Source organism: Astatotilapia calliptera, chromosome 15 (assembly GCF_964374335.1).
Source record: "Astatotilapia calliptera chromosome 15, fAstCal68.1, whole genome shotgun sequence".
Classification (NCBI taxonomy): domain Eukaryota; kingdom Metazoa; phylum Chordata; class Actinopteri; order Cichliformes; family Cichlidae; genus Astatotilapia; species Astatotilapia calliptera.
The window spans coordinates 991,987-1,013,226 of NC_137436.1; the positions used below are offsets into that span (position 1 = coordinate 991,987).

General features: G+C 47.1%; 1 protein-coding gene across 4 annotated transcripts; it reads right to left on the reverse strand.

Moving 5' to 3' along the window:
• Positions 1 to 40: 40 nt before the first annotated feature.
• Positions 41 to 20,255, reverse strand: fzd3a (frizzled class receptor 3a). 4 transcript variants are annotated; one of them, XM_026142335.2, is made up of 9 exons: positions 19,895 to 20,255; positions 18,404 to 18,969; positions 8,223 to 8,419; positions 7,232 to 7,694; positions 6,842 to 7,141; positions 6,232 to 6,483; positions 3,317 to 3,465; positions 1,421 to 1,675; positions 41 to 1,339 (listed from the first exon to the last, which is right to left on the reverse strand). In XM_026142335.2, the coding sequence occupies exons 2-9, from the start codon at positions 18,602 to 18,604 to the stop codon at positions 1,081 to 1,083; spliced, it is 2,076 nt and encodes a 691-aa protein (XP_025998120.1). In that variant the 5' UTR covers positions 18,605 to 18,969; positions 19,895 to 20,255; the 3' UTR covers positions 41 to 1,080. The 4 variants fall into 4 exon arrangements, with proteins under 4 accessions (XP_025998120.1, XP_025998119.1, XP_025998118.1 ...); XM_026142334.2 differs by having other exon boundaries at positions 1,421 to 1,678; XM_026142333.2 differs by having other exon boundaries at positions 1,421 to 1,831.
• Positions 20,256 to 21,240: the final 985 nt, after the last annotated feature.

Here is a 21,240-nt window from a genome sequence, read left to right on the forward strand (position 1 = left end):
GTTACCGTGTGCTCATTTCTCCTCAGGAAACATCAGAAGCTTTTGATTGTTTTGAAACTTTATTACAAATGACCAACAGGAATTCACTTTTTACATCTATGAACATGTTTTGCCTCTGGAGGAAACGTTGCTCTAACTTTAGTAAGGACACATTTGCAAACAGGACGGAGTAAATCTGCTCAAAGCAAACGTGTTCGGACGGAAAGGGAAGGTAAGCTGTGTTCAGGTGTCCGTACAGCTCCATGAAGGTCGCTGGTGATCTGCTTGAGGTCATTGAATCTGTGCTTCATCACCTCTGTTGGGTTTGTTCTCTTCGCAGTCATAAGGCAGGAGTTTGGATTCAGCATGTATACTCTGGATTTCAGCCCTTGGGTTTAAAACAGCAAAGCACAGACTGACATGATTTCCTTGTATCGTTCCAAACATTATTGCACAGGTGCAATAAAACACTCACTAAAATCCAGCTTTTAAAATGAGGCGAGGCTTCTAGAAAGTTCAGCAGACTTAAAATGCCTTCGTGTGCAGAATAGCAGGTTCAGATTCAGCAGAGATCTAAAAGCTGTGGATGGATCTGAGAACTTTCATTCAGTCGTTTCATCCTCACTGAAACCAGTTCTTTCAGTTCTTCTCCATTTAGGCCAGTCTTCTCCTGATTGGCTGCCCCTCATAAACAGAAGAAAACCTGGAACAAGGGTAATAAATCTAAGCCCCACCCCCACCCCAAAAACCTCCCAAACACTAAAGACTAGAGGACGGAGCTCCAAATGTCTCGTGTCCATCATCGAAGTCCTTTTATACAAAGTAAGCCGCGTCGTGCGGTCGGTCACATTTAGTTGTCTGGCTCAGTCGTCGTTCCCCGACTGGGTGGAGTTTAAAAACCGTGCTAAGATTCACACTGGAGGCTACGTCATAAAGCTGTGAGGATGTTTAAGGCAAAGATTTCTGTCCCGTGCCCCCCCCTCTGTAACCAGACTGTCACTAAGCTGATGCAGCATTTGTTTCATCGATATGTCAGCTCTGAGCTCCCAAACCCATCACAGTGGCTGCTCGTCGACATTCTCCTCCTCAGACTCCACCCCTTCAGGCGGTCGCTCCATCCTCCTCCAGGACTCTGTGGATCCCGTTTCTGGGCACGCCGAGAACCGCCGTGGCCCCGCTGCTCAGGTCCCTGATGCTGCTGTGGCGCGACTGGTTCTCGAGCCTCTGGGCGGAGCCGTGCCGCGACAGGCTGTCGAGGTGATTGGTGCTGCAGTGCCTGGACTGTGATTGGTGGTTTAGACGAGGCAGGCTCCCATATGGCAGCCGCTCGTCTGCGGCTCTGAAACTGGAGGCCGTGTATCTAAATGGAGAGGAGCAGAAATGAGCCTCGGGGCTGTGCGGGTGGGCGGGGTTAATGAAAGACCGCGATGTCAGAACCTACCTGCCGTCTCGCGAGCGGTGCAGGCTGCCGTGGTAGCTGCTCATCTTGGAGCGGGCGCTGCGCACGGAGCCGGCTCGGCTGGTGCTGGCGCTCGGCGGCTCGTCCAGCATGGCCAGGTGGGTGGAAGAGGCGTGTGTGGAGGTCCCTTGCGTGGATGTGCCCCGTGACTTCCTCACAATGGGGGTGTTGGGATCCCTGAGGAGCAGCTGGGTGAAGTCGGGCTCCTGGAGCACTTGTCGGCTATCGTTGACCATCCTGCTGCAGCAGGTGGAGGAAGAGGAGGAGGGGAGAGGTGGCAGGGAAAGATGCAGGGTGGAAGGGAGGGAGAGGGGGAAGGTGGAGGGGCGGTGGGTGTGGTAGAAGAGGATTGAGGAATGTGTGGAGCAGGCAACGGGAGAGGGGGTTAATGCTCTGTTTGGAGGGGAAGTGGTGCAGAGGAGGTGAAAGCCTCAGAAGGCGTCACTGCAGGGACACAAACTGAAGACTGAAATCAGGATCTGTTCACATTAAGCTCTGCGCTCACCTGCAGGTCCTCACATCAGGCTTAATGATACGTGTGTGAGACAGGTGCACACTCTGCATTTATAATGTGATAACTAAGCAAACGTGTTTTTATTTGTTATTTTGGGACCATGTGTGAGGAGCTCCGGAGCGTCAGCAGCTGCCCTGAAACAGCCGCGCTCCCATCAGCTGCTGTACACGTGCAACACAAAAGAAATGAAATCCAGGTCTCCTTAAAATAATATTTGAATCAGTATATGTGGAAACATTTCAGTTTGCCAAGCTGTAAAATGTTTGAACTGTAAATGTGTTTCGGGAAGAGAACGCGAGTCCTTGTTTAGTGTCTCCATTGACTACAGAACAGATTAGGAAGAGACAGGAAGTCCACATTTACAGGAAACTGCAGTCTGCTGTTTCCCCAATATTAGTGTCTCTTTACTGGTAAATCTATAATTAAATTCTCATTTATCAAGTCCTGAATAATCAGATCTTATAACACCAAATGATGCTGATGGAGCACTTTGCTCTCAGGCTGCTGGGTTACTTCTGCTTCCTTTTTAAAAGTAGAATGGGAACTGGAGCCTTCAGCTTTCAGGCCCCTCGTCTGTTTATCATTGATTGAAATTCATTCAGAAATGTTTAACGACTGAGCTGTCACAACTTTCAAGTACAAAGTTTTATGAAGTCTGCCACATTCCCCCCTTTTTTCTTTTTTTATCCTTTATTTATTTCTCCTTCTTATTTCATTGTGCTGTATATTGTTACTCTTATTTGCCTTGTATGTCTACTGTACAAACTGAACTGGAATGACTGACTGTTCGCTTTATAAGTTCAATAAAGTTTGGAAAAACCCTCTTCGGCCGCTCCCTTCTGCCATATTTTACAGCAAAATAATCCACACCCACCGCCGTGCTATGAATTGTGGGATATATGGGACCACGAAGCGTGCACCAGACCACGCTTGATATTTGGGGAGGTCGACAGCGCATTTGGAGCATGCATTTGAAGTACACTTTGAATTGGGACAGCCGTCGTCACGTGGCGGTGACGTAACCGCACTTAAAATGCGTACTTCAAGCGTGCAGACTCTGAATTGGGACACAGCCAAAGACGGCCTCATTGTTGACCATTCATTTGCTTTGAAGAGGATTTTGAGAACATACGGGAGCTGATGTTGCTGCCCTGTGTGTCTCATTCAAACTACACTCGGATACTTTTTTAAATTATTATTTCATTATTTTGCCATCCACAGCTCTGAAGTTAAAACTAAATCTGATGATCACCACAGAGAGATGAAGCGCTTTGAGTTGTAAATACTGGGACAAACCTCATGTAAGCTTATTTATATTTAGCAAAATCACACAAAGACGCCGTCACAGTGTGACACATACGTACTCTTTACGTCTCTTGCCGTGGAAGAAACTGGCCCACTCGAAGCAGGTCTTCTTACTGCCCACCCAGAACACAGAGGGGATTCCTACAATCAGCATCATCAGGTACTTTATGAGGAACAACACCAGGTCGGGGTGACTGGTCTGCTCCACCTGGAACAAACAGAAGAGGGTGGAGTTAGTGCAGTTCCCGTTAGATTAGTAACTCTATCGGCTCAGGTTTGTAAAGCACTTAATACAATTTATGGTCTTACTGTAACACAGAAGTAAAAAAGATATATCATGTACATCATCATCAGTGTTCAGCAGCGTGGAGCCATCAGTCAGTCTGTGCATGCAAACATCAGCATGAACAAGCTCATTAAGAGGCCTGCTGACTGAGTGGCTTCATCGCTTCCCTGTGTGTGTGTGTGTGTGTTCCACTCCACATCATCACTGTTGCTGATGATGAACCTTGCTGAGGGCATAAACACAGTGTCATCCATCTCTAACTAACAGACCAGCGCCCTCCTCCTGCTTCTGTGCAAACACACTGCTGCTGCTGTGAAAGGTGGAGGTTTGTGTCTGATGGATGATCCCATCGGGTCAAACGTGAACACACAGCGAGCAATAAAAGGTAAGGTTGCAGTGCAGTTACATCCATGCAGGTGCAGAAACAACTTTTGACTGCACTTCTGCAGCTTTCCTCACACAGTCATGCGTGCTAAGCTAACTGTAGCTGCAGATACTGGCAGCCCTCACAGAGCAGTAGGGCTGCCACAAACAATTATTTTGATAGTCGACTAGTCACCGATTATTTTTGCGATTAGTTGACTAATCATACAAGGTACAGCTTACTGCACCAGCAGCATCTGCTCTTATATAACTATCATTAGCTTACAGCTTTAAGTGTTTCAGGTCTGTGCTAACTAACAATAAAGACAAGATGATAGTTTATTAAATTTTAATGACATTTGCAGATTGTTTCGGTGAAGTTTAATAAACTCCTTGCTATCTAAAATATAACAGGACACCGGAGTAAATTCTGGAGCATCTCACACTTCTGATAATCAGCTGTCTGCTTGACGTTTATTCAGCTGTGTAAAAACTATAACTTTAATCTCAGACAAACCGATTTACTCAGGAACAAATAAAATACTAAAAAAAGCCAAACAATTACATTGTTAAGTTATCTAAGTGACTCATATATCATGTTTAACCTGAGTAGTGAAAGACAGCGGTGGGTTTGAAAACGATCTGCCGGGAGTCCGGTGTTCTCACGGCTCTAGTTAGCCTAGCCCCCGGCTAGCTATCGAGCTAGTGGGTAACAGACGTCTCCGAAAACGTCGGAGCGCTTTTGAAAATATGTGGTGTCCTGATAAACTGAGCAGATATTTGAGGTTTACACAGCTACATTCTCGCCTGAAAATATGTTAAACGTTTATTTTGTGACCCAGAAAGAATAATAAGAGTAACATTAAAACTAACTAGCTGCCGCCATTGTTGGAAACTGAGCTGGGCTGCGCTATGAATTCTGGGATACAGCTTCTTCTTCTTCGGGGTTTAACGGCAGCTGGCATCCTTGTACATGCAGTGCTGCCATCTTCTGTTTCAGTCCGTTATTACACTCTTAAATCCTGCTACTTATTCCTGCGTCTTTTGTGAGCTTACAAAGCTTCAAACGACGCGTCGACTATTAAATCAGTCGTCGACGATTTTGATAGTCGACTAATCGTGACGAGTCGACTAATCGTGGCAGCCCTACAGTGCAGCGTCCCAAACTGAACGCATGTTGTTTGTCAGCGTGTAAACGAGAGATTTCCTCAGTCACAGTTAAAACGAGGTCATTTATTTCCAGCTGAAGTTTAGGAAAGCGCACAGAGCTGGCCCACTCTGTCTCATCACCGGAGTGCTGCTTCCTGTCGTCTCTCCTCCTGCTTCCCGTCCACACAGATGTCGTCATGATGGCCTCGTTATAAGCGGGCCGGGTGGAGAGCCTCGAGGCTCAGGATCCACAGAAGAACTCATTACCGCACAGAGATAAGAGACTGGATGCATGACTGCAGGCAGCATCCTCATTACAGGCTGTATGACCACACGGCTGTCCAGCCATGTGAGCTCACTGAGCATCTCAGGAGCTCTACAGAGCGCTCAGCCTCAGGGAGAACGTTCCAGATATAAATATAGTTCAGTCGAAGCTTTCTGCTGATGCACGCGTGTGTGAACGCCTACTGAAAAATCTTTACAGCTAGCAGCATCTCTGTAGTGCACTGTGGCGAGTCAGATTAAGAGCACAACTTTGCATCACAAACGTCTCATTTGCGTCCTGGACACGCAGCTCTTCCCGTGGCTAACAGCATCATAAGGCTGAGCTCTGACACTTGGAGGTAAAAGTATCAGAGACCAACATCCAAACCTGAGAGTTCAAACTTCTCTTCCACTAGTACCGCAGACAAGAAACAGTCTGCCTCTGCAGCACTGAGCGTCTGCAGCGGCCGGAGGCGATCGCTGCTGAAAGGAACAGAACGCGAGACGTCTGAATTATTAACGGCTCTGTGGGAGGAGCTCCGCTGTGCGTGCTGATGCTGGAGGCTAGCGCAGCTGCTGAGGCGCATTACCAAATCGTCTCATACATACCAGCGATCGCAGGTGAGTGAGTGTGTGTGTGTGCACAATGCTGTGATGAACACACAGTCTGGTTATATCAGCTCTCCTGATCCCTCGATTGTGTAACGGTGAAGAACTCGAACCTGAGAATCAATCAGTGTTCTTTGGGTTTTTTCTGTATTTCAGGACATTATTATTATTATTATTGTTGTTGTTGTTGTTGTTGTTGCACCAGCGATTTATAATGTAACTCAAACACAATGTGTGAAACGATCAAACGTCTCCATCCTTTGTTATTTATTTGCTTTTTTACCAGTCGGTGACTTTGTTTACCTGGTAGGGACACGGGATGTGGTAGTCTCTGCACTTCTCCTGGACCCAGGTGGTCTCCCAGACGGGCCTGTAGCTGCTCTCATAGAGGTAGCAGGCCAGAACTGTCAGCAGGGGAACCAGGTAGAGCACGGAGAACACGCCGATACGAATCATGAACTTCACCAGCTTTTCCTGGTTTTCCTTCTCCAGAGGGATCTCCATGCGGACTCTGTTAAGAGCAGCGATACCTGCCAGCAGCAGGACCACGCCCACCTGGAGACACAGACGTGATGTCACACACATGTCATTTTATTCAATTTGCAACATAAACGGATAAATCTGTGCAAGTCGCTGCGCGACGCAGCAGCTGCTCTCGTTTGCACGCACGCACGCACACACACACACACACACACACTTTCAGAACTGTACACTGAGAAATGAAAACAAAGGTAAACAGAACAAAAACATGTATTTTATAAAGTATGAATTTATCTTCAGGTTTTACTCCGACTCGCACGTCTTTCTCGTCCCGGCAGTTTTGCAAACGGAGACTTAAGAACCAGAGACGTCTCGGTGCACAGACACAGCGACAAAAGGACGTTACAGGACTTCCTGCCACGCTCTTCCTCACCACTACATCCAGTCCCAGCGGGGCCAGCAGGAACCAGCGCAGGGCTGTTAAGTTGTAGAGCCCGACGAAGCAAACGCCACTGATGCCGTCTCCCTCGATCTTGTTCATGGCGAGCAGAGTCACCGTGAGGACGCCGGGGATGCCCCAGGCGCAGGCGTGGAACAGGAGGGCCTTCTTCTCTATAGCCTCGCTGCCCCACTTAGGAACAGCTGCTAGGAACCAGGTAATGGTTAAAATGACCCACCACACGCTGCCGGCCACGGTGAAGAAGTAGAGCACCATGAAGAGAAGCGTGCAGGCCTGCCAAAGAACAGAAAAACACACAGTCTGTCTGGATCTGTACGTATGGAAGGAGGAGAAAACCAGCAGGGTTCAAGCCCAGTGACAGACCTTATTATGGGAGCCCTGGGTCACGGTCGAAGCCCTAAACCTCCCAGGACTAGCTGCATTACAGGAAACTTTGTCCTCCAACAGGAAGCCCAGGAAGAACACCAGGGACACCATCATGTAGCACACGGCGTAAAATATAATCGGGCGCTCCGGGTAGCGGAATCGCGACACGTCGATGAGGAACGTCAGGAAGGTGAAGAGCGTGGCAGAGAGGCAGACGATGGACACGACTCCGATGAAGTAGCGGGCGAACGTCAGCTCTTCACGTGTGAAGTACATGTTGGGACACGGAGGAGAGCAGTCGCGCACCCCCATGAAGGAGTAACCGAGCTCGGGGCTGATCTTGAGCTCGCGGGGACACCAGAAGCCGTAGTCCCTCTGGACGGAGATGGGAGACTCGGTCGTGTCCGAGCCGGACAGCAGGTCCACGGGGCGGGGGTAGGGCTCGTCGCAGTCCGGGAACCTGAGAGCAGATGAGAGGCGGTGACCTCGGGCAGCTGTTGAACCTGTGGCTCGTACCTGAATGATGTCGTTTACAGGGAGATGAAGATGGCACCGAGGACCACATCACCTCCTCTGCTCCCTGCTGTGTTTCTTATCGCTTATCAATATTTTTTAAACTTGTGTGTTTGGAAAACCAGGTTTAAATGTTTTGTGTTTTTGTTGTTCCCACGTCAGCTGTGTTCAACAAAAACAAACCAATCGGATTTTTCCACAGAAGAAAATACAGGAAATAAAACATTTGATTACTGAAGCATAAATGCAACTGCAAGAAGTAAAAACTGTCCTTAAACTACGAACAAACAAGGACACAGTCACATGTTAGCAAACTCCTCCTCGGGGAAACATAAAAGCTTCAAAGGTGAAGCTACAAGTGCAGAACGCTGACTCTACCATCAGATCAGTCACAAAACTTTATAATGAAAATAAATCATTTTAAGGATGTTTGCTGGCCTCGTTGCTCCAGCAGAGCTGCTGCTGCTGCACCAACCTGTTGCAGTCCATCTCCTCTGGCCAGCTCACACCGAACATGTCCATCAGCTTGTAGCAGTCGCTCTTGGCCTGCAGACAGAGGCGGCGACACGGCAGCGTGACCCGGCCGTACTCGGTACAAACCGGGGCGTAGAGCGCACACAGGAACATCCTGAGCTCCGGGGAGCACTGCAGGTTCACCATGGGATGGAAAGGCTGCAGGTGGAGACAGAAAGAAGAAACACGCCAGTGGAGCGTGAGCATCACTCCACATTCAGAACGTGAGGCACAGAGGGCACGAAGACACCAGCCGAGCACCTGAGTCCATAAAAACAACTCCGGCCCCTTAACTAATAATCCACCCCAATCATGATCCTGCTGCCCCTTTATTCATCCCACAATCTCCAGACAGGAGACACACACACACACACATGCACACACACACACGCACGCACACAGGGCCTTTGTGTTGCAGGGTGGACCACGCTGTGACTGACTGACACACTGGGGCATCGTGCTTACACGAACACAAGGACGTGTATTATCTTCACGTTCACACACCCACAGACCGACACAATGATGCTCTCACACACATGAACTGTGCCAACACACAGTGGGTGCAGGAAGCATCCGTGGTCCTGCTGCTAATATGCAAATAGAAGTTTCCATGCATGTGTGTGAGCCAAACACACTGTGGTTTGCAGTTTTTATGTGTTTGTGTGTGTTACAGAAGGAGCCACACCCAAGTCAATCACTAACACACACACACACACGCGCACACACACACACGCGCGCACACACACACACTGCCCTCCCCCAGATTTTAAAGACAGTTGTATGTGACAGACAGGAACAGGGAGGGGAGGGGTTTATTAGAGGAATGGATATTAATGTTTAACCAATCAATGCAGCTTCAACAACGTTAAATAAAGTGCAAAGAACGCCACGTCCTGTGTGTGCGTGTGTGAGTGTGCATGTGTGAGTGTGCATGTGTGTGTGTGTGCACCAATCAGAATCTTGTTGGCGTTACAAATGTAACAGATTTCAGATTTTAGATTTCAGATTTTAGAAAATGGCACAAAACTGAACAGCTGTGTGTCGGCTCAGCGTCTCTGTCCGTCACCGATTAGCAAACACAGCAATAAAAATGCGACATGTCCAAATCCGGCTGTTTGGGGATAAATCTTTCAGAGAAGCAATGATGACGCAGGACTTTGTCACCTTAACTGCAATCAGATTTAAACACCGTTCCCACCGTATGTCTGCAACACAGCGCCGTCTCCTGCTCGCCTGCCACACACATGTGACGTGCTTCTGTAAAAGGATTCGAGTGGGTGTTCGCCCCTCAAAGCACAAAGCACCCACGTCCGTGCAGCTTTTGTCAGCGCCTTGTTCATATCGCTCTTCCTGGCGTTGATGGCTTTGCGCTGCGTGGGCTCAGCGATAGACGGCACGATGACACAGATTTATGGTCGAGTCGCAGCTCAGCACAGCATACGCTCTCTGAGAGCATCGCCCGTCGTAACTGAGCTCAACCATCCAGCCGATGGTGGAGTCATCACGTTTCACGAGCTCCACCGTGTAATGACACGAGCACTCGTGCACGCTATGAGCCAGCGTGAAAACAAGTGCTTCAAACGCGATGCAACCATGAATGGTCCTCACAGATCATCACTGACATGTAGCTCTGGCCCCCGTGTGCACTGAAGCTGCGTGGCCGGTTACCTCTTACAGATACTTTTACTATCGGCTGCAGCGCTTCCTGGTGATCGTGTTACAGCTATAGTCAGGTACAACAGGGAGGCTGGCTATTCTCTGGAGGAAGAACAGCAGAAAATCCTGAATGTAGCGGCCTCCACGAGAGGGAAACGGGCGCTACTGCTGCAATCGGCCCTCCTGTGACTCGCGTTGCGTGCCGCTGCCAGCGAGCAGTCCTGTGACATCTATTACTTCATCAGCGATGCCCTGTAAACACGGCTAAACCACTCAAACGTGATCTAATGCAACACAAGTGAGTTTGCATCTTCGCTCTTTCTCTCCCGTTTGATTCCCGTGGGCTACTGCTGCACTCCATAGAACACGATGTACCACACAGGACGGCGCTACAAAGGGAGACGCCAAGGGCCAAAGCCGAATCCCTATACAGGCTACCAGGATGATCTACTAAAGAAAAAACACATTCATCTGTCCTCCTATCATCTCGCCATTTTTCTCATTTTTCTATTTTTGTGCTCTTCCATCCTTGTCCCCCCCTCCTGCCCTTTTAACCCTCCCGCAACTCCTCGCGTGTCCATTTAGCCTCTTTATGACAGTCGACCCATCATGTGAGCCACTGAGAGCAGGACTGAGCCAGTGGATGGTACATATGGCCGGTCACAGCTCTGCCCACACAATCACACTCTCCACAGGGTTTAGTGTTAGTGGCCACAGCAGAAACAGCTGGTGAACCACTGGCCAGAAGCTCGTCGTGCAGCTTTCCTCCCCAGAGTCAGCAATGTAAGGAGAATAGAGCGTGTAACACACAACTGTGTGGATGCTGGCGGTATGCTAATGTAACCTCAGCTTCCATCCTGCTGCTGCTGCAGTCATTATGGATTCATGGCAGTTTGTTATGGGATTTTTGATCTCTGAAAATGTGGAATAATGTGTCCTTCTAGAAACACACACAGAGGAGACGTGTCTGCCAGTCGCCGAAAAATGGTGCATTCTGGGAGTCCAAAACAAGGCCAACAAACAGCCAATGAGGGGATAGATGCAGATATAAGAGGCTGATCTGCTGCACAGTTTACGACTCAGGAAAATGCTCTATCGCGATAGCGCATGTTGATGATGTCATCAAGCTGCGCCTGTTTTGGTCAAAAGCATCGCAGCAGCTACAACCATTATCATCTGCAAATTATGCCGACAGTCATAGCAAAGAAATGAAGCACTGTTGAAATATGGGGAAAGCCAAAAACTGCGCTTCCTCCACTTCCGTAACATCGATTCATTAATGACTTTTATCGAGTGGAAAAAAAGTTGGCGTTCATCCTCCAGCTTCACTGTGCTAATGTTATGCTAACATAGCTGTGTCGCTAGCAATCACGTAGCACATCATTATATAGCAGGTAGTCCAACTTCAGTAACCCTGCAAACGCCACTGCTGTTTAGTTTTCTGTCTTCATTTATGTTGGAAGTGACAGCAGAGCTGTACGTTTGAATTAGTTTCAGAAATCTCTCAGTCAGAACATGGTATGAAATGTTTAGGTGGAAACTAGCGAGCTAACTTCCTGCTAACTTCTAACTCCGTTAAATTTAATAACTTCTGTTTTCATGGATGCCTGGGTGTTAAACTTAATTGTTACACCCGATAAAGCAGCAACGCTGATTATTTAATTAAAGATGAAAGAATTTAGACCGTTTTTAACTCTCAGTGTTCGTTTGACTTTGGGACCTGAAGAGACGGAGTTGTGGACCCAGATTACTCCGCGAAGCTCCTCCCTACGGCAGCCGTAATGCTCTGACCATCCATCAAGCAGTGCGGCTTACAAAGCTGTACTAAAACATTTTTAACAGATTTCTGCCCAAATCGGTTCGAGGTCAGTAAGCACAACCAGAATTCATACATAAGGCCCACTCTCGATTTTTGAGAAAATTAAAGGATTTTAAGTGTGGAAAATATGTTATACAGAAGAAAAGAATATATCGCGATATATATCGTTACCGCACATGCTTGAAATTATATTGCGATATGAATTTTAGGCCATATCGCCCAGCCCTAGTTGTGAGTAATTCTAACAGAGCTGCAGTAACGCTGAAAACTCGCTCAGTGAGATCTGTGACACGTCCAATAGGACTGAGCCAGCTCTGTCCCGCATACGGATGCAAGAAAAGATCACAAGGAACCCAAAATGTTCTTTTAAAATTTAGCAACACTGTCACTGTTTTTCCTCTTTGACACATTTAAAAACATAATGGTAGCAGGATATTCCTCATGTTTTTAAATCTGATGGTTTCTGCTCTGAATTTTCTAAGAAAACGAACCTTCGTTATCTCCATAACAACCGGTGCGTCTGTAACAGCGAGGCAGGCACAGCTTCTGTGAGTGTCGCTGACTGCTTGCTTTCACAGTAAATAACCACATCTCACATCAAACTGAGGCGAAGAACAGGAGCAACATCTCTAATAATCGTGCTTCCTGGGACGGTGTAGTGAAAGTGCATATTTGCATATTTCTAATCTTAAACGTAGCAGCCTTTGAAGAACCGGGACAAACAGCCGTGACCTCAGCTTCACCTCTGCAGCATGGACACTATCCAGCATGTTTTGAATCAGATTAAGATGAAAGTTATCTAAGATTAATGTATTAATTATGAATACAGCCTAGTATGCCTAATGGTTTTCATTGCCGTTGCCTCTGTTTTATCTAAATTAAAAATGTCCTCACATGTGGCTGTCACTGTTCTTAGAAACAAAAATCAGGTAAAATAATAAATCTGGTGATTCTTTGTTTTTACGTTCATCAGGTCCCAATCAGCCCAAATATGAAAGAGAAATTAAAAATGTTGCTGTGGAAGAGTTCAGGTCTCAGGAGGTTAAAGGCTGAGATGGTGTGACTGATGAATCGCTGACAGTGACGCCCACTGTGGACGACTGGTTCTTGTTGATTTGCCCTTTAAAAAAATATCTCCTAGTCACCTCTCTTCCCATCTCCCCCCCTTATCCTCACTCTTTATCCCCCTTTCTCCTCTGCTGCCATTCCAATTCTCCAAATTTCAAAGCTCAGCGCCATGGTGACGAGTGATGCATCACCGGAGTGGAGGTGGAGGAGAAGGAGGAGGACGAAGAGGGAGGAGAGCGGGGCTCGAGGAGGTCAGGGTGCAGGGCGGAGGGGACCACCTCCCGCGAGGCGAGAAAGCCTCTGCTCCTTTTGTTAACGGCACAATTGGGACCGTTTCCTGGGCAACGGGTGAGTCCTGTGTAGGGGGAGGGGGAGGACAAAAGAGGTGGGGGAGGAGGGTGAGAGACCGGGTGAGCGAGAGAGGACGAACGGGCAGAGTCGTTCACTCCTAAGACAGTTTGAGAACACACACACACACACACACACACACACACACACACACACACACACACACACACAGTTACACACACACACACACACACACACAGTTACACACACACACACACACACACACACACACACACACACACACACACACACACACACACACACACACAGAGTTACACACACACACACACAGTTACACACACAGTGAGAGGTTGCTGTGCTTCTTATTCACTCCACTGCCAATAAACACGGTGTTGGACATTAAATAAAACAAGAGGCTCTTTTATAGGCCAGGTCACGCTGGGTTTATCAGACCATGTTGTGTGTGTGTGTGTGTCTGTGTGTGTGTGATCAGCTGGGATACATCTTTACTAACATAATAAGCCTGTTAAAACGTGCCAGAATGCACAAAAAAGTACTCTGTTTAACACACACACACACACACACACACACACACACACACACACACACACACACACACACACACACACACACACACACCCCTTAGCTCTCCCTTACACATCCATTCAGGCAGAGCGGGGTGGAGTATCTGGGTTATTCTTCCGTCTGTAACACGACACAGTTTATCTGCACTTGTAAACCTGAGACAACAGGCTGATCTGAGGAGGAAACGAGTGAGTCTGAGATTCAGAGCCGGCCGCTGATTATTCTTTGTGCAGCTGTGGACCCTTCATTCGACAAGCAATAACCCAAAAGACGTGACAAAACAAAGGTTATGATAACCTAGAAAAAGCTCGTGTGTCTAATTTGTAGTCAGCACATTTCCCCAACGCACTGACTCCTAATCTTGATGCTTTGGATTCACGTAAACAAGCCCAGTTATCCATCTAATGCAATTAACATCTTCAGTCGGCCCTGACCGTTGCGTGGTCCATCTGGCCTTGCCGTGACGGTCACATGACATGATTGTGAAAGCCACTGCCATGGCTCCATCCCTTATCTGCTTGAAAGCTTCTGCTAAATATAAGAGAAACCCTCCAAAAGGAGCTGCATTTGCCATAAACTGATGTTTCACTGTTATAATAAGAATATCTGGGCGCTCGTTTTAGCATTTGTTCATCATTGTTCATTCATTCAATGTCCCATCTGCCCTCCCGTCATATTTCTTTTCAAGATTTTCTTATTTAATCACTAGTGTACATATATTTATATTTATAGATACATGTATATTTAGTCATCTTTTCTCTTTTACCACGTCTCTCTAATATTTTGCTCCTTACTATTTTTCTATTTTCTTTATTATTTTATTTTATTATATTTTCTGTATCATGCTGCTGAGTGACTGCTGCTCGTCAAACACATTTCATTGCAATGTTGACCCTGTGCTAACTTGCATATGACAAATAAAACTGAAACTGAATCTTATTTTGACATTCTTTGGTTTTGTTGAGTCCTCAGTATCATTCAGCTTCTTTCTAGAGAAAATCTTCTCCTAACAAAAGATCCAAGTCCTCCAGTTTGAGCCTGACGCTCGTCCTTCTCCTCTGGAGCTGCGATCTGGAAAGTGCCTCCAACCAGACTGCAGCAGGTTGGAGAAACTTCTAGAGCATTAGAAACGATGCATAAATGCAGAAGAGTAGGACTTATAAACGACCTTAACCAAAGAAAAGTAATATGATCATCACCGAGCGGTGAACCACACGCCATCTGCTCTGCAGGCCGAGGATGGTTCATAGCAGCGTAATTGATTTCCTGTGATGGGCCCACACTGCTTCATATTCATCAGTGTGCAGCATCTCTAAATGCGGGGATTTGGGCCCAGTCCTTTCTCTCTTTTTGTGGTGCCAGTCAAATCCGCCACGCTCTCAGTTATGCTATGCGACTGTGGCACAGTGTCATTGTGACACAGAAATAGCCGATTCCCGAGCCCCGAGGCCACCGTCCCACTTCAGCTGCGAGGTCATACGGCGGTCAGCGGTGACGGATCGAGCGAGGATGAACACGGGAACATTAAAATCCATTTTAACAAATTGTGTGGTTTGTGTTACATTCTGCTCACAGCTGTAGAAAATAAAATACTAAATGTGCAAAACAGAAAATTCTGTCTGTGAAAAGCTGCACAGACCTGACACACCAAAGAAGAGTCATTAAAGTGCATTTTCAGTTTGTCTCTATCGGTTTGGAGCTCATGAGATCGTGACAAATTGTCCTACTTTCCTAAAACACTAAAATCTTGAACAAAAAAATACTTAAAAAGCAAGACATGAAAAGGGAACCACAAAGACTCTTCAGGGGGTTTGAACAGAAACTGTAAGAACGGCAGGCGTTGGTTCTCATCCAACTCCCAGTTTCTCCACGGTGCGAGGCATTCATCATCCTTATCACGCCCATTCAGCGGACCTAATTCTCTTTAAAATCAACTGTCAATTCTCATTTGGCTGCCCTCGACGTCTCACAGGCTTTGAATTCTCCCATGAGCTGGATCTGGGGCGAGTTATCTGGGAAACGAGAGCCAAGACTGGGCTCCGTGGTGTTGGAACCTGTTGGGTTTCCGTGTGTTTTCCAAACCCAAACAAGCACTAAAAGAGACTTAATTGTGAAGCCATGACCAATCAAAGTGAACACCGTCTAAACCAGAAGCGCCTCTCTCGCCTCACTGCGACACACACCCACTGATCAGGCGTAAAAAGCTAACCTGGCCTCAAACAACATGCAGCTGGTAACATTTAATCAGTCAGAGAAATGAAGACGTGAATAACGACTGTCAGAAACCTCGAAACACGTTTGAAAGCACCGCTGCACAGCGAGAACGGTGCTGGTACGAGCGCACGGTCATGGGACCAGTTTCATCTTTTCCAAACATGAGGTCGAACGAGACCACAGCTGTGACGCCGCGCACAGCCGGCCCGTTACAGTTACGTAACCTCCACCTCTCCTCAGCGCGTCTACACACAGCGCCGTGAACCGGGGCGGGCGCAGATGCACAGATGGTCGGCAGAGTGCTGCACATCCGCTACGCCGGGCAGGGTGGGGCCGGGCGAGGTTGAAGGGTTAAAGTGACGCAGAGAGAGGGAGCAAAGAGCGCGTGACGCGGGGCATCGATAAACTAAACACAGGCCGGCAGAGCGCCGAGCCAACACAGCAGTTTGGCCCGTAATTACTAGACAGACAGAACTTCACAAGGGATCGGCCGCCATAAAGGACGGGATTAACTTAATGAAGCGATGCATCTGCTCCGTGCTCCATCTTTTAGCAGCCATGACAACAGTGAGATGCTGTGGATGGTCAGTCTGTGGATTATCCACGAGGCTGAAATCACAACCCAAAACAATGAAGCTGTGTTTCCTTAAAGCCTGACTCGTTGGCTCGCTGCTCAAAGCCTGTTATATAAAACAGCAGCTGACTACATGTCGTGGTTAATCGCTCTCATCTGTCAACAGTCCAGATGTGCGGTTCAAACCCATCTCAGGACACCACGCCCTGTTAAGTCGCTGGCGTTTTAATAATCCTCTGTTCTCAGGGCCCAAAGGGACACAAACGAAACCTTCATTGTCTGCTTAATGTTTTGGTAACACGCTGCAGCCTCAGCAGCTAGATGGGCCACATTTAAGTAGGCTGGCACCTCCTCAGCAAACACACAGCTGATCATGCTGACACCTAACGAGCTGCTCGTGTCCACGGGAGCAGAAAGTGTGCCACGCACACCGAATCACTCATTTCACATGTATGACAGACATGTGAATCTGCTCTCAAAACGTTGCGTCAGAACGCAGAGAAACGACCGAGGAACGGAGGCAGATTATCAGCACTGTGGACGCTGACTGGAAGCCCAACGGGCTCTGAAGGCTAACATGAGTGACCGGACTCACAAACATCACACGGCTCAGATCCAAACCTGTTTAACAGACCCCGTCCCTTTCACAGCAGTAACACAACTTCATTAAATGAAGAACTAAAAGGCTGAAGCCAACATAGAGTAACTGTGGTGTGTGAGACACTCATCGATCCCAAAAAGGTTCCAATTTCATCTTTAGAAGAACGAAGGAGCAGCGAGAGAACAAGAACGCAAACGTTCAAATCACTTTAACCCAACAGCGCCCATGTGACGTAGGGCTGTGCAGGTACGAGTACAGGTGAACACACAGGGAATTTACAGCAAGCATCACCTGTGGCTCGCTACATCCAGGCAGCTCTGTTAGCTAAAAACTCTGAAGCGCACAATTTCAGCTGTGTGTGAAGCGATCAGTGATCCAGGTCGTCGTCGCCTCGGAAAGAAAAGCGTCTGGACTGAAAATGTGGGAAAGAAGCTTCTCAGCTGAGAGACTGTTTCATGCTGTGGGCTGATCGATGTGATCGATCCAACAATCACTGAAGCTCATATATGAAATCCTCCATGACACTCTTTCATATATGTGTGAGGCAGTTATCACAGCTCTGTTTAGTTTGGAGTCTAGAACAGCTGCAGCCGGCCGGCAGATCTGATTACAGGAATAATAACACTGTTCATGTGCCGTAACATTTCACATATAAATCTAATTATTGCTTTTTGTGCAAATTCTTGACGGGATTTAAGCCTTTTTAACAGCAGCTTTGCTCACCGCTGTTACACTGTCAATTACAAAATGTTTTTAAGCATTTTTAAATGTCTATTTCAAAATGTAAACTCATTTTAAATGTTGAAAAACATTAAAACTATTAAAGGCATTTGTGACCAAATCCAAAGTTAGCGTATCCAACACTGTGGCAGCGCGGCTTCATGAGAAATCTAGAAATAAAATATAACATTTAAAAATATATAAACTGTGTTAAAAACATAGATTTCTTTTTTGTACAGGTTTTACATATTGCATAATATATATTCAGTTATATTCTATTATCCTTTATTTTAATTTAATAGCTTTTGTGAGTGTGACTGTTTTTTTGGAGGGGGGATAAATTTTATATTAACATATTTTTATTTTTTTAATTATAAATTTATTATAATATAGTGAAGAGCAAATTTTTTTTAATGAATCGCACGAATTTTGCTGCTGTCAGAGTTTGAGCGCCATAACTGTGAGAGAAAAACTGTCATTCCTTTAGTTTATATACATTTGTGTGTGTGTGTGTGTGTGTGTGTGTGTGTGTGTGTGTGTGTGTGTACAGATAGATGGTTTGTCTTTCTCAGATCACATGGCAGCGATGTACCGTACCTCCATGGCGAGAGCAGCAGTTTGCTGGTCGTAGTGGTTCAGGACGTTGGGCATGAAGGTGGAGTTGTAGGGCAGCCCCTGACACATGCGCAGGGTGATGGGCTCACAGGTGAACAGACTGTGGCTCCCAGCCACAGCATCCATGGGGACAGCAACACACACGGTCAGCATGGACACGGAAAGCACCCACAGGAGATCCATGATCCGTACGGGAGAAAAGAAGCAAGACCCAGGAGACGGCGGCTCACGGAGAGGGCTCGAGCCCTGTCAGCATCGTGGGCTTTAACCAGGAAGTGGGAAAAATTACCAGACTTAAGGACTATCTGTTTGCCCCTTCCTCCTCGTTAGATCACAGAGAAACACCGTGGGCTGAGCAGCGTAATCCAACAGGGCCAAGTTGGCTGCATCCATCACCATGACTACACTGAGTCACAGGGCCTCCATCACCTAGGTGATGCTGTGGTCCTTTAAGATGCTGAAAACACTCCTCCGTCTCCTGCCTTCACAGACGGCGATGATGCTGGAGGAAATATGAGCGACGACCCCCTGTGGAAACGATGCTCTGCCTGCAATCAGAAGAATACAGTACAGCAGCTTGTTAGACGTTAGTGGTCCAATAATTACAACAAGTGCAAACCAAAAGGAAACCTTTTAACTGAAAAAATGGACTAATTGTAAGCGGAGCAGCACACAAACGGCTGCTTTTCAGGTCACTGACTATGGCTGGGTTCTGCCCATCAGTGTCCACATTAAATGCATTATTAAACAGCAATAGATCATTACAAAATAAGCAAATGAGCGAGCATTTAAAGGGCAAGTCTGAAGAGATTTACTCTGCGTCCCGCAGTACTTCTGTAGTAATAACAGTGGTAATAGCAGCAGCTGTGGTAGTAGACACCTCCGACCATTAATAATATTATTATTTTTACAGTTATCTGCACTAATCACAGCTCAGAAACTGTTTAAGTCATTTATTAAAGTTATTTGTTATTTATAGAGCACATTTTTATCCATCGCTGCAGCACACACCCTTCCCAGCCCCGCACCTTTGCCCCCGACCAACACGTCAAACACGGCCTCTGCTCCGTCGCACCTGCCGGTGTCTAACCCGGCCGCACTTCAACTTTCATTATTAACGCGACACAAGCGCGTCCATTAGCCTACCTGTGCGTCAGCGCTAACGGGCTCCTCCTATAGCTCCTCACCGGGACTCAGGCACTAATTGCTGCTCATACATGGGAGTGTACTGCCGAGCGTTACACGGAGGCTCGTCGCGGTTGCCGCTGTAACTGACCCGCAGCAATAAAAACGAGCGACCTGAGCCGAGAGAAGCGTGAACGCGGCGCGGCGCAGACAAAAGATGACGGTTAGTTCATCCTGACTCACGGTAACCGCTCCGCACCGGTGCATTCAGTCACCGAGCCGGGCGGCAGCGGAGGCGGTGGTCTACGAGTAACACCTCCACACCCGCTGAATTTAACGCAACTTTACCTGAACGCTGTCCGCAAAATTCGGGGAGTAAGCGGGGTCTTCGCCGGTCCTCGAGTTGGTAACAATGACTGAATGTCCCTCCACCAGCACCCTCCTCTCCTCCTCTTGTCCTCTTCCTCCGTCCTCCTCCCCCGCTCTCTCCCCTCTACGTAGAGCGACAAGTGCGCGAGACTTTTTTAACGGCTTCCGCTACGGACTATCAAATTAAAAGCCTCTTCCACAAACGCCCGACTTCGTGGACGCCAAAACACGACTACAGTGAGCTTTAGTCGAGCTGAATACAGGTGAAAGAAGCGATACGCTGTTTGCCACCTTAGTCGCGGATGTTGGCCCAATTTATTGCAACATACAAAAATATAAAAACTTTTTTTAGTTCAACAATAAAAGTTAAAAGTGTTGAAAATTGTGCTTAAATGATTTACATTTGATATGCCCACCTTTGTTTACAACTCAGCCTGAACTCCCAGAGTCAAGCTTTCTTGTCATTTCTTTAAATATCCTCAGGAATAGTTCTCAGGCTTCTTGAAGGACATTCAAACAAGGGCGTCATTTCCAGGGGGGTTATGACCCCCCCTCCCTGGAATGTACCCAGATTTATTTATTTTGTTTGACAGAGGTCTTGCGTTTCTATCCAGGTATGTTTTTACTGCATTGGCCGTGTGTTTGAGATCACCGCCTTGCTGAAAAATAAAGAAATGGAATCAGATTCTTTCCACCTGGGACTGCATGGTGGATGAAAACTTGACGGTGCTTTTCTGTGTTCATAATTCAATCAGTTTTGACAAGATCTCCAACAGCACTGTCTGAAAAGCAGCCCCAGACCACGGCAGAGCCTCCACTGTTTTAAACATGGTTGTAGAGACTTCTTCTTGTACCTCTTTCCTGATGACCCCTCGACATACTGATTAATCCAATACTTGAAACGAAGAATTTCACATCCAACCTGTTGTCATTGATTTTCATCCCAGTTCTTGTGTGAAGTGGCATACCTCAGCCTTTTCTCCCTGTTTCACTTCCTGAACAATGGCTTCTTGGCAGCCACCCTTCAACTGAAAGCATTTCTGATGAAGCGTCAGTGAACAGTAGACCGATTATCTGAAGCTCCAGATGCATCTCTCAGATCCCGTGTCAGGTCTTGGGTGGATTTTTTCCCTTGTTTCTTAAGGACATGGCGTTTAGATATTGGGATCTGCTGCAGATGGTTTTGGCTGACAGCTTCCTGTTTGTCCTCCACATGTCTAGTTTTCAAAATGATATAATCCAGCTAGTACATAGTTAAAGCCAAACAGTTGTGCTCTTAAGTTTACATTAAGACATTTGTGTAGTAAATTTCACAATTCTGAACT

Coding starts and splice junctions, on each gene's coding strand:
- fzd3a (XM_026142333.2), bottom strand. CDS start 18,604: ATGGATCTCCTGTGGGTGCTTTCCGTGTCCATGCTGACCGTGTGTGTT. Junction 8,420..18,403: donor CTGCTGCTCTCGCCATGGAG/GTACGGTACATC, acceptor CTCCACCTGCAG/CCTTTCCATCCCATGGTGAA. Junction 1,832..3,316: donor CACGGCAAGAGACGTAAAGA/GTACGTATGTGT, acceptor CCCTCCAAACAG/AGCATTAACCCCCTCTCCCG.